General features: G+C 52.5%; 1 protein-coding gene across 10 annotated transcripts in view; it reads left to right on the top strand.

Moving 5' to 3' along the window:
• Positions 1–12556, top strand: part of ATP11A (ATPase phospholipid transporting 11A) — a 119609-nt gene that overhangs the window by 55301 nt on the left and 51752 nt on the right. For all 10 annotated transcript variants that reach the window (XM_036068116.2, XM_036068107.2, XM_036068163.2 and 7 more), the window contains exons 3-6: positions 5067–5156; positions 5918–5998; positions 8515–8622; positions 10575–10703. In XM_036068116.2, the coding sequence (XP_035924009.1) occupies positions 5067–5156; positions 5918–5998; positions 8515–8622; positions 10575–10703 (408 nt within the window). The remainder of the gene's footprint in view (positions 1–5066; positions 5157–5917; positions 5999–8514; positions 8623–10574; positions 10704–12556) is intronic.

Genomic DNA, 12556 nt, shown 5'->3' with positions numbered 1-12556 from the left:
TATTATCTTCATTTTTTTCTTTCAAATACTCCCGCAGTGATTTTGAGGTGCCTTGTCGTCTTCCCACCTTTTCTCTCCCTGGGGTGGCACCCATGTCCCCAGCTGCCCTACCCACACTGGGCCCCCAGCGCTGTCTCAGTTTTTGACAAAGCGGTGGAGGAAGGAGCGTTTGGGACAGACGTGCAGCATCCCGGGGTTTTTCACAATGGGTCCTTCTCAGCAAAGCTCCTTCAGAGCAGGAAGAACTGAGTCAACATCCTTGTAAGAGGCAGGTCAGGCTGAGGCCACACAGACGGTCGGAGCCTGTGTCCCCGCTCAGAGCGGGAGGGGCCCTGCGTCCACGCTCCTCTTTGTTCCAAGAGGACTCGCCCTTCCTCGGAGAGGCGGGGTTAGTGGCTCAACGCCCGTGCACGGGGGATGATGGTGTGTCATTTAAGGAGAAATCACGTACAGCACAGCGTCTGCACTAGTCGGAGTCTGTACGGAAGAGGCTCTCAGAAGGCCAAGGACCGCGCACGAGCTCTGTTGGCGGGGTGGACGGTAGCCGTGACGTCTGCCAGCATCTAGAGCACAGAATTGCTTTCATTTAAAAACAGCCCAGGGTGTATGGCATAAACAACTTAATTGGTAAAACCTAAGTCCCAGCAGGTGTGGAGAATGTGTGTTGTAACGTATGTACGTTTTCTTGGGAAGAACACATTTATCTTAAAAGAAGACCACCAGCTAAGACTTCGTCCAGGCAGAGAAGCCTCGCTCTGCAAGCTTGATCGTGTTCAGTCAGAGAGCTTTCACACGGGGGTGAAAAAGCCAGCCTGCCGTGCTCGACGTGGACCTGTTCCATGGGTGGGCCGATGTTGGCCTCAGTGATTGATGAGGGTTCGGGTTCCTTTCTGGGAGACACCCTGGGCAGGTGTCTGGGATGAAGGAGGAACGAGAGCCCACTCCCCAGCGCATCCCCTTCCCTTTGCCTCTGACCACGTGCACCCAGCGGCTGCTCGAGCTCACGGGCAAGCAGATCCCAGCTTCAAGAGAAGGACCGGCCACGGCTTCATCAGTTTCACGAGATCGTACTTGGGGCACAGGATGCGTGTGGCTGCCAGCTCTGACCTCGGGGCACTGCGGTTACACACTGGGCTCAGGCTGTGCTGTCGGTCCGTACCTCCAAGAAAGCTGCGTCCCCTGTGATCGTCGGCAGGGGAAGATTACCTTTTCCAACAAGGTGTGGATGCACAGCATTCCTGCGGACTTCCGAGGGAAGCGCGGCCCACTGGAGAAGAACCAGCCTCAGAACAAAGCCCGTGGATTGACCTTCAGCTGCGCATCTGCCCGAGCCCGCACCTTTCCCGTGGCACCCGTGGCACCCGTGGCACCAGCACCACCTCTCACTGGCCCATCACGATGCGCACTCATTTTTCTGACCTTGGGGATCCAGAATGGGGCGTAATTTTCTATTTTTACATCCCGGTCTCCCAGTCGTACACGAACGAGGAAGCTCAACTCCGGGTACGCGCACACGTTCTAGGGGCGATCGGGGCTCCGTGCACGGCTGGGTGCCGGGCCCGTGCTCAGGTCCCGCAGAGCCGAGGCTGCTTCCCGCGTGTTCTCGTCCGACCTCCCAGCGGTTGGCAGAGAACAGTGCCCAGGGCTTATCTCTGGTTTCCTTCCACCACGTTTCTGGGGTAGACCAGGTGGGCCACATTCTTCTTTGTCCTGATCCACGCTCCCAGCGACTCACAGAACCACGGTGACCGCCGCAGAACCGAGCCGGGTGCTGGTCAGGTGTCCTGCTCGCAGACCCTCCCACGTGAAATGTTGGCAGTATGAGAGAAGCGAGGAATAGCAGCTGTCCCGTGCCGTTCCACATCGGGGTGAAGGGAGGTGCTCCGGCCGCCTCCCTTCACCCCAGGCATGTGGCTAAGCCCGGGGACCCCAGGACTACGTGCCGCCTGCTGCCGGGACGGCTGCGGGAGCCAGGGCCTGATACCACGCCAGGGTCCACGGAGCGCATGACATTGTGGCCCCGTGTCCGCTCAGACACTCAGCTCCCCAGACGTAAGGAGGACGAAGCATGTGCGGTGGCCCCTCCGTCCTCCGCTTGCCGGCTCTCGTGTGTCACCCAGTGCCCGTTTACCGTATCCCGCCCGCGTGGTGCTCATCTTCCCGCGCACCCGCTCGCATTCAGATTAGTTCACTGGTTTTCACTTTTCTTGTCATACGCCATCCGGAATTAGTGACCCTCTTTTTGACCACATTAATAATCAGCAGTAATGATTCATTACGGTGATTTATCCTGTGAAATAAGGGGATTACAAGGTGTAACGTTTAAGCTGCTGCGTGGCTTCTCCACGCCTGATTAGCAGGAAGTAATCATTTAAGTGGCTTTCAGTTCCAAATCTGAGCCAGCCCCGGGCACACTAGATTTGGGATGCTGAAAGGGGTCCAGAAACGGCACACTCAAATAGGACAAGATCAGACGTTCACGTGATGTTCTAGGGTTCTTCCATTCGGAAGCAGGTGACATTCTGTTTTATTTCATTACACGTATAAGACGAAAGCTTTCTAATGTGGAAACGTTCAAGAATGTGTAAGAGGTCAGAGGGTGGTGTGATGAGGCTCTCACGCCCTTGTCACCCCAGCGGCTCCCCCCGGGCCCCACGGTCCTCCACCAGCGTTGTGAAGCAGATCCTGAACAGCACTGGGTTTTCATCTGTAGACACTTCGGGAGACAGAAGATGGGGTTTTAAGTGGGAGCTTTTTCCATTAATGTGATTTTGGTACTAAGTAACATAGGTCCTTGGGGACATTTTTGATTCACAGATAGTGAGTATGGGCGTGGGTGCTGGGCAGTAGGTCGGTTTCATGGGCTGGGGCCTTAAAAACAGTTCCATCTTGGAGTCGGGAAATCTGTGAAGGATCACGGATCATTCCAGGCTGGTCACAGAAACACAAAAATGAGGCGTAAATGCTGTGACTGCCTAATAACTTACGTTCCTTTTAAAAGTTGATGGAAAGTGACTTTTTCATTATGGCCCATTTAAAAGAAAAAAACTTATTTATCTTTCTTAAAAATGTAAAAAGGTTGCTTGTGTTTGTACTGTTTGTCGAGCTATAGAATTTTAATGTCCCGTTATGTTTTCAGCAGCAGTTTAAGCCAGAACTTTGATCCCAGCTGCACTCCTTCAGGGCTCATGCTAGTGTGCTTACTTTATACAGGAAAAGCTAGAACACAGTCCTGAAATAATTTGCTAAAATTTACTTGATTTTTAAGCGTCAAGACCATGTTGGATACGGGGTCTGACTCCACAAGGGCCGTGTGTTTTGCAGTGGAGCAAAGAGTAAATATTTTCTGAATTCCATAGAGTGGCCAAATTATCCCGAGGTAGGGTAGCAAATTAAGAATTCAAAACATGGCTTTTTTGTTTTTGTTTTTTTGTGGGGTTTGGGGGGGGACACATTGTCTATATTTTGGGAGAATTGGCTGTCGGGGTTGGTTTCTGTTTTTGTTTTTCTCTAATGGAGAAACGGAGGTGAAGAAGATCCAGCTCTGTGTTCTCTACCCTCTCTTAGTGTCTGTGGCTACATTTCTGATCAGGGGACCTTCTGTTTGGTTCTCAGTCTGTTTGCACTCAGATGGAGAAAGCCTTGTGCGAGCTTGACAGAATCCAACACCATTGCTGATGAATAGTTTCAGCAAACTAGGAATGCAGGAGAATTTCAACTTGATAAAGAGCATCTGTAATACACCCACAGCTAATACTATCCCTAATGGTGAAAACTGAGATGCTTTCACCCCAGGACCGAGAACGATGCCGATTTCCCTCTTGCCACCCCATTCAACGGCTTTACTGGATGTCGTGGCTAATACAGTGAGGAAGGGAAGGGGTGCAGGATAGGCAGACTGGGCAGGAAGAAACAAGGCAAGTGGCATGAAGGTCTGTGGAAAAAATCCCAAAGAAAACTCCCAACAGAATCTGGTGGGACTTATGAACCATAAGACCAAGGCCAGCAGCAAACAGTTGAATTCAGAACTTAAAATTTTCTGGCCTTCAAAAGACACTGTTAAGCCACTGACTGAGGAAATGTTTGCCAAACATATGACCTATAGATGCCAGGTGTCTGGCGGTACGCGGAAGGGGAAAGGTGCTGGGGGGTTGGACGCGGTGGGGCCGGGCAGTACGCGGAGGGGAAGGGTGCTGGGGGGTCGGACGCAGTGGGGACGGGCAGTACATGGAGGGGAAGGGTGCTGGGGGGTCGGACGCGGTGGGGCCGGGCAGTACACGGAGGGGAAGGGTGCTGGCGGGGCGGGGTTGGATATGGTGGGATCGGGCAGTATGCAGAGGGGAAGGGTGCTGGGGGGCTGGACGCGGTGGGGCCGGGCAGTACGCGGAGGGGAAGGGTGCTGGGGGGTCAGACGCGGTGGGGCCGGGCAGTACGCGGAGAGCTAACAGACAAACACCAACACAGTGTTTACTGGGGGGTAATGACATCGGGACATTGTTGTTCTCAACGCAGAAGGTAAGGAAACTGTTCTCCTGAGGCAAAGATGAGAAGTCTGGAGGGTAGGTGGTGGCCAGGACTCCCCTGTCCGCCCTCCACTCCCTGCACGCGAGGAGGTGTGCGTGGGGCCGTCTCCACCCTGGGACACGGCAGCCTCGCAACGCTGACTTGGAGTGTCGCTTTCTGTGACCAGCTAGTGAAGCTGTCACAGGCAGAAGAGAAAGAAGTCAGGGAGGAATGCCGAGCACATACGTGTTAATGATCAGAGGTTTACGCTTTATGAAACATATTTTAATGGTGAAACTATTGTTAGGCTGCTTTGCAGGACATGGGATTACCTGGGGTTGGGTAACTCGTGCTCTTTTGGAGTACCTGTTCTATGTTAGCAGTTCATTTTGTGGTCAACAAATGGATAAAATACCTACGGAACACCCTAAACGTTGACTTGTGAGCTCTGTATCTAAAACTAAACATTTTGTGCTTTGAAATCCAGTGCTGTCCTCATGTAGTAGACACTAAAAAAGTAAAATGTGATTAAAATGACACGTTTTTGTTTTTCTTTTATACAGTACACATTTTGGAACTTCATACCCAAGAACTTATTTGAACAATTCAGAAGAATAGCCAACTTTTATTTTCTTATCATATTTCTGGTACAGGTAAGACCAGCTGTTTTTTTCTTAATCACCTCAAGTGTAAAGTCTAATAAGCAACGCTTTATTCTCAGGAGATTAACTATGGTTTGCTAACGAGAAAGAGCAGGGACCTGGAGCCCTTCATGTCTCTCCTTCATGGACAACTGTGTTGGTTCAGAGAGGCGTCTAAGCTGAAACAGACATGTGAACAGTCTGCCTTGGGGTTGGGTCTGGCCACCTTCCAGTCCTCGAGGCAAAATCAGGAGGCCCCTGATCTTTAGGGGAAACTAAGCAGCCACGCTAAGCGTCGTTGGGTGGATCCTCCTCCTAAGTGCGTGTGGGGAGAGCGAGAAGAGAGAAAACCACAGTGGGGTCTGAATGAGGGAGCAGGGATCTGATGTGTTTTAAGACTAGCAATCTCATTTTTCTCAATCATGCAAAATACAGCAGAAGGACTTTTAGAATGTCCCCAACATTAAGTTATTCAAATAACGTAATTGAAGTGTGGGACCAAAAGCAGAGCAGTGAATTAAAATAAAATGCACGCCACAGTCAGGCTTCCGTCTTTGCCGCGTGGTTTCCTTAAGCAGGTCCCTGAACTAGAGCAAATCACCCTCACTTTCGTGGTAAATAGAGTGACTTACCCCTACTCTGACTTATCTCTAGTGAGGGGATAAAGTGAGTTTAAAATAAGCGAAAGCAAATGTTTCTGTTGGTGTCGTAGGCCAGCCAGTCTAAGTCGCTAGGACATGCTTTGAGGTTCTGTAATTCTGCTTTAATTGCAGTTGATCATCGACACCCCCACGAGCCCCGTAACCAGTGGGCTTCCGCTGTTCTTTGTCATCACCGTCACGGCTATCAAACAGGTAAGACGTCTGCAGAGAAAGGGAGGGCGGCGCCATCTCATTATATAATGTCGCCTTCTATCCAAAGCAAGATGATCTGGTTTGCTTTAGCTAGTTCACAGGAAATTTAGCTAAGTTCTAGAAATTCATTTTGGTAATTGTCTTAGATTGACACTTGAGCTAAAATAAGAGAGATTAGGTTACGTAGCAGCTAGGGTGGCATCCTGTGAGTCTGAGGAGGAAACCAAGGTTTTCATGTTTCATGTTCAGAACCAACCAGAGATGGAATTGATTTTTAGAAGAGTTTCTTAGCCTGTCCACACTCTGGACTGTCTGAACCGCAAGGACCCGCTGTGCCCAGAGCCCGGGCTGTGGTTTCCTAAGCGAGCTTGTGGACTCCTGACTCGGGGCGTGCCTCGGGCTCTTCTCCCTGGTCCCGGTCCTTGACAGGGAGAAGAACATGTCTCGGTTATGTCCACTGTTCATCTGGCCATCTCTGTGCTGTAGCCATCAGCTCTGTCTGGATCCAGAAAATTCCCATCCCCTTGGAAGGAGGCCCTGTACCCGCGAGCGGTCCCTGGCGTCCCCGCCCCAGCCCCCACCAGCCGCCGGTCTGCCTCTGCCTTCCGCCGTGTGGGTGCGGAGTAGCTCTCTGCTTGTGGTGGGCACTTCCTCGGTGACCAACGACATTGAGCATCTTTTCCCGTGCTTATTGGCCGTTTGTGTGTATTTCTTCAGAAACATGTCATCAAATCCTTCATCCATCTTAAAATTGGGTTTTTTGTCTTTTGATTGATGAGTTGCAAGAACTCATTATATGTTCCAGAAACGAGTCCCTTATCTGCTGCAGGCTGTTGAACCTAATGATGTTTGCATTTCAAGGTTGATAGGTCGACTTTTCATTTGGGAGATCTGGATAATTTGTAAAATGGCAGCTTCTAGTGACATTACTGATGGTCCAATTCTTGCTGACAAAGCCATGCTTTTCTGATGTTTGTCTTTAAATAAAAATAAAATGAAACACGTATTTTACGTGAGAACAGCCACTGGATGACACTGGTATGTCAGTACTGCAGAGTGATTTTCTCTAGATTGAGGAAAAAACGTAGAACGGAATCAGGTTACCTCCTAGTGTGTGTGTAAAGAGCACCTCCGGGCCGCGTTCTGCCAGCCCTGCTCATCTTCAGTACGAGAATGTCTGCAGAAGTATTTTTTTTAATACAGAATGGTGAAGAGCATTTAAGGATGTGTCTTCATTTCAATTTGGGTTTTATATCTCACTCACCAGTAATCTGGAAAAACAGATTTGAACAAAAATGATTTTACTTCATACCCATTAGATTGTCTTTTAAATGTAAAAGCCTGAAGAGCAACCAAGGATGATAATGTGGTCAAGCGCATGCACCTGCTGCTGATGGGAGCATGGTGGCGCCATCTTGGAAGACCATTCGGTAGTAGCTGATGGAGTGGAGGCCGTGAATGCAGTTCGTGTGTATTATATGCATCTCAGAATAGACCACAGAGGCCCGGCGATGCGTCCTGGGATGTTCATTGCCCGCCTCTTTGGGGAAGAAAAACTAGGGACAGGTTGTTCTTCAGTGAGGCAAAGGGCAGCACATTTGTTGTGGGGGGGGGTGGGGGGGAAGGTACAGTGATTGAAATGAGTGAGCCCCTGGCTTCCCACCGCTCCACCTGCCCCCATCTCTCTCCTCCTCACCTTCCCCGACCTCAGGACACCTCCACACTCTGGCTCCTGCCCTGGACAACTCAGATGCCCTCAGCCCTCCCCTCCTCAGCCCTGCTCCCTGGTGACCCCAGCCAACACATACAGGGGATCCGATTCCCTTCCTTGCAGCTCAGGAAGCCCCTTTGGGGAGCCTGGCATCTGCTAGTCCCAGATGTGCCTCATCCCCCCTGGGCGTCAAACCGCATCTGACCCCCTCTGTTCAAATCTCCAGCGACTTCAGTGAGTTGGGCTCACCCTCCCGGGCTGCCCACCCTGCCTGGCTTTCTGCATGCCCCACACTGTCTTCAACCTTGCAGGCCAGCCTGGCCCTGGCCCCTGTCCCCACCCACGTCCGATCCTGCCCCCTCATGCCGTTTACCATGGTGTCACCTCCTCCTTTCCGGGCAAGCGCTGAGCATCCCCTGGGGGCCGGCTCAGACCCTTCTCCTCTGAGCCCCCCCCCACACATTTGCACACATGCGCTGTGGGGCCTGTGACACACTCGCTGGGTCAGGGAACCAGGTGAGGCTCACGCCTGGGCCTGCAGGAAGGAGAACGGGAGACCCCCACCCTGGTCCTCCTGCCTGAGTGAGGCCTCGGCCAGGGCGCTGACAGTGAGCAGCTAGGCGTGGCCATCCCAGTGGTCGAGCACAGACAGTAGACACGTGTCCCACAGGAGAATGTCCAGAAGCCTCTGAAGGTGCCAGGGGCCGTGAAGAAGTTGGTACCCACGGTCACGGCCCATCCAGCCGGGTCCAGAGCGGCTGGCTCAGGGCGGCTCCACCACATGGGCGTCTTCTCTCCCGTTTAGGGCTATGAGGACTGGCTTCGCCATAAGGCAGACAACGCCATGAACCAGTGCCCTGTGCATTTCATCCAGCACGGCAAGCTGGTGCGGAAGCAGAGCCGAAAGCTGAGGGTAAGCAACACTGGCGCATTTCTTCAGCCAAAACCAGGAACAGTTAAAAGCCAAAAAGCAGCAATGCAGCAGGGTTTTAATTTAGCCAAACCTGTGCCTGGAATTGCTTCTTTACAGGGTACAGTCCCGACCACATCCCCAAACCCTTCTCACTAAAGCTAAGCACCTACCACTGTTTCCTTAACTTTAATTTTACTCATTTTAAGTTGTAATAAGCTTTCTTTTTTAGAGCAGTTTAATTCCGCAGACCCCATCAGGGTTGCCTGAACTTTAGGAGATTGTTCCAACCAGTCAGGACAGAGGAAGCTCTAGGACGCTGTTAGAAAACTTGTTCTAGAACGGAAACTCTGAGGTGAGGAACGGAAAGCTCACTGAAGGTTGTGTTTTCATTCCCGGTTGCAGTGAGCTGTGAGTGTAACTGACGCATCGGTATCTGCTTACACGTTTGATTATGTCACTCACATGGCTGGTTTTCACACCCACACTAGCCAGTGGGAAGCACCTGCGTGCGCAGCAGCCAGCAGTGTGGACGCCAAGGCTGGTCCCTGGGGAGTGTCAGCTCTGAGCCCAGGGATGGAGCCGGCTGGGCCCTCCTGCCTCCTCCTCATGCCCGGCTGCGTATCATCTCTGAAGCCCCTGATGCCCCCACCCCGTGCCCATCCCCCACCCTGTGCCCATCCTCCACCCCACCCCTCCTCAACCCCCTCCCCCATGCCCCCATCCCCCACCCCATGCCCCTCCCCTCTCCCTACCCGCACTTCCCCTCCCTCTCCACCCCATCCCCCCTACTCCACCCAGCCAAAACCCACCTGAAGGCCTGCTCACATGTCACCAGCACATGGCCATCTTTGTGAACCTAGTCCAACATGTATCATACACACTATCGTATGTATTTTTAAGATTTTAAGCAACATTTTCTTTGTTTTTGTTTTTTTAATTTTTTTTTTAAAGTAATTTCTATGCCCGACATGGGGCTTGAACTCACAACCCTGAGATCAAGGGTCTCGTGCTCCACCAGCTGAGCCAGCCAGGTGCTCCTGCGTCTTCTTTATTTTATAAGTTTTCCTGACCAGGTGTTTCAGGACTTCTGACTAAGCTCCCCTCACTTTACCTGGACTGGTGATGATTTCTTGGCCGTCACGGGCTCTGGAACGGAATGCTGGTGGGGCCCTGTGCACGTATTCACAGACTAATTCAGACCCTAAGCCCCTCACGTACTTCCCCTTGATGACGTATTTCCTGGCAAAGCTTTCTATACTTTTAATAAACAGACCTAAACAGCATCAACCAGCAGAAAATTGCATTTTTAATGCCTTGATCTCCTGTGGGAAATGTCTGTTCTGTAGCCGGCCAGTTGGAGCCGAGAGGGCTCTGCACGGACAGTGTGAGACAGGGCCAGGCCGGCGGAGGTGCCCGAGGCCGTTCGAGAAGAGTCTCCAGTGGTCCGTCGCTAAGATCATGTTATCTCAAGACTGTCACGGCGTAAATGGAATCACATAGGCTGCATTTGGGGACTGGTCCTCCATTCAGCCCGTTCCTCTGAGTCCCATCCCCTCCTGTGCATCAGGAACCGCTCCCCCCACCCACCCATCACAGCTGTTCACACCCACCAGTTGAATTTTCTAGATCGACACCTTCCTGCAGGAATAATTCCCACTCAGACTCATTAACAAACACTTGAACTTGTCCGGCTTGGGCTCAGTCAAGGATAATCGGGTTATGGGAGTTTGTCTTTGTTTTCGCCGCAGAATATTCCATCGTAATATGCTTTGATGCTTCGTGGGTCTAAAGTTGGTCCATCGAGACCCTCACCTAGTCTTTCCATGGTTTGGGCAGAATCCCCGCACACAGTCCTTCCCTAGAGTGCCTTCCCATCCATACCTCTGCCTGCAGACACCGAGGCCCCTGCACCACAGGGGCTGCCACACCGAGGCTGTCTGTCTGTCCTGCAGGTCGGGGACATCGTCATGGTCAAGGAGGACGAGACCTTCCCCTGTGACTTGATCTTCCTCTCCAGCAGCCGCGGGGATGGGACCTGCCACGTGACCACTGCCAGCTTAGATGGAGAGTCCAGTCACAAAGTACCGTGCCTTTCATTTGGGGCCATGCGCGGGGCACCGTGGTTGCAAGCCCAGTGTTCCCGGGGGTTACGGAGAAACCGGGGGAGCTGGGCCGGCCACACGGCTCCTCACTTTGCTTCTCCCCACATCCCACCGTTGCCTGTCCCCCCTCAGGGTACATAGCCACCAACCACTCGGGTTAACAGAAGTGACTTCATGTTAGTTCTTAGCTGTGTCACTGAGTGGAGGGACCAGGATGCAAGGAGTAGATTGTGGGAATTTGGAAAATTTTCATTTTACTGGTCAAAATTAGTGTCTTCACTAAATGGAATTATGTGAAAAGTCACATGAGAGTCTAGATTTTTGAGGACTGTCACTTTAATGAGTGTCCTTTCGTTCAGATATCTTAATAAGGATTTTCTGAACTTAGAATTAATTTCTTATACTCAGTGTGGAATTCTGTACTGCCGGTTGGTGCTACGAAACTTTAACGATCGCAAAAGAATAGAACATATCGCTATTTAAAGATTTCATTATTTTTAAAACAATGGGAGCTTCCAAGGAGTTTAAGAAATTAGTGAGCGTGGCTCAGTGGACCCGACCACGTCTGAGGCATTGGTCAATGGCAATTAATGGTGGGATTTCTATGGTGGGAAAGAGATATTTTCTTTCTTTTATGGATAATTCATATCATTGTATAAACCCTGTGGGACTTTTGGGGCACCTTTCCTATGTAGGCGTCCCGAGAGGGCTAACATTCTGGCACGATCGATGGTGTTTGTGGGGGGTGGAAGCCCCCGGGAGAGCCACGTGACTGTGGGGTCAGGTGTCTGAGTGTGGGGATCACGTTCCCGTGTCCCTGACACCCGGCGAGCCACGTGGACCCCGGCTGTTGGCACCGGGTGGCCCCTCGTGCCCGTCCTGCGGGGGGGATGCCCCATGGCTAGCACCTCTCGTGCGGTTGTGCTCAGCGTCCTGTGTGCTCTCTGACGTCACATCTGCGCATCTGACCGGGGCTGGGCGCTGGAGTTACTGAGCTTCTCCCGTAAAAGACACCAGGGCTCCCGCACTGGTCATGGTCACGGCCCGTGTGACCTTGGGCAGGCATTTTTAACCTTTACAGTTTTCACGTCCGTAAATGGGGACAGACCTGTCTTGCAGAGGCTCTTGTAGGATGTACTTAGAAAATTTCCCGACGTCCCAGGTGCGCAGTAGGGGCCCCAGCGTGTTCTAAAAGCCACTGCTGCTGTGATTTACGTCCCGCCTGTTTTGACCTGTGGCGCCCTTTCCCGCCCAGCACCTGATTGCCGGGAAGATGAGCGGACATTCAGAGACGCGCTATCTCCCCAGGCCCTCGCGCTCGGGCTCCCAGCCCACCTGTTCCTGTTGGTGATGCCGTCCGGGCCGGTGCATCCGCACTGCCTGGGTCATGTTAGAAATGCCGTTCTCGGGCCCCCCAGACCCACTGCATCGGAAGCCGGGGGCCGGCCGGGCAGTCGGTGTCCCGCGAGCCCGCCAGGGTCTGAGGCGCGCTCAGGTTTGCGGGGCCGTCGGTGGATGCCGAGCGCGGGGCCGTGCGGGGAGCGCGCCAGGCCCAAGCAGTTTGCGATGCCGGGGACGGCCCTGTGCACACGTAGGCAGCATGTGAGGAAGAGAAACATTGACCCCTAGATCTGTTTCCTGACGGGTAGCCGTCACAGGGACAGATGCAGGTGTCCCGTTTTGAAGAAGCTCTCCCAGGGCTTGAGGGCAGTGGGCGAGCGGGCTTAACATCCCCACACCCTAGTCTGCGTTTCCTGGTACGTGACTTCCGTGTTCACAGTTCTCTCTGACACGGCACCGAGGCTCCGGACTCGGGCTTAGTTACAGGCACG

Source organism: Halichoerus grypus, chromosome 4 (genome assembly GCF_964656455.1).
Source record: "Halichoerus grypus chromosome 4, mHalGry1.hap1.1, whole genome shotgun sequence".
In the NCBI taxonomy this organism is placed as follows: Eukaryota; Metazoa; Chordata; class Mammalia; order Carnivora; family Phocidae; genus Halichoerus; species Halichoerus grypus.
Note: the sequence above shows the minus strand (reverse complement) of the source record. Positions and strands in the feature narration are given on the sequence as shown.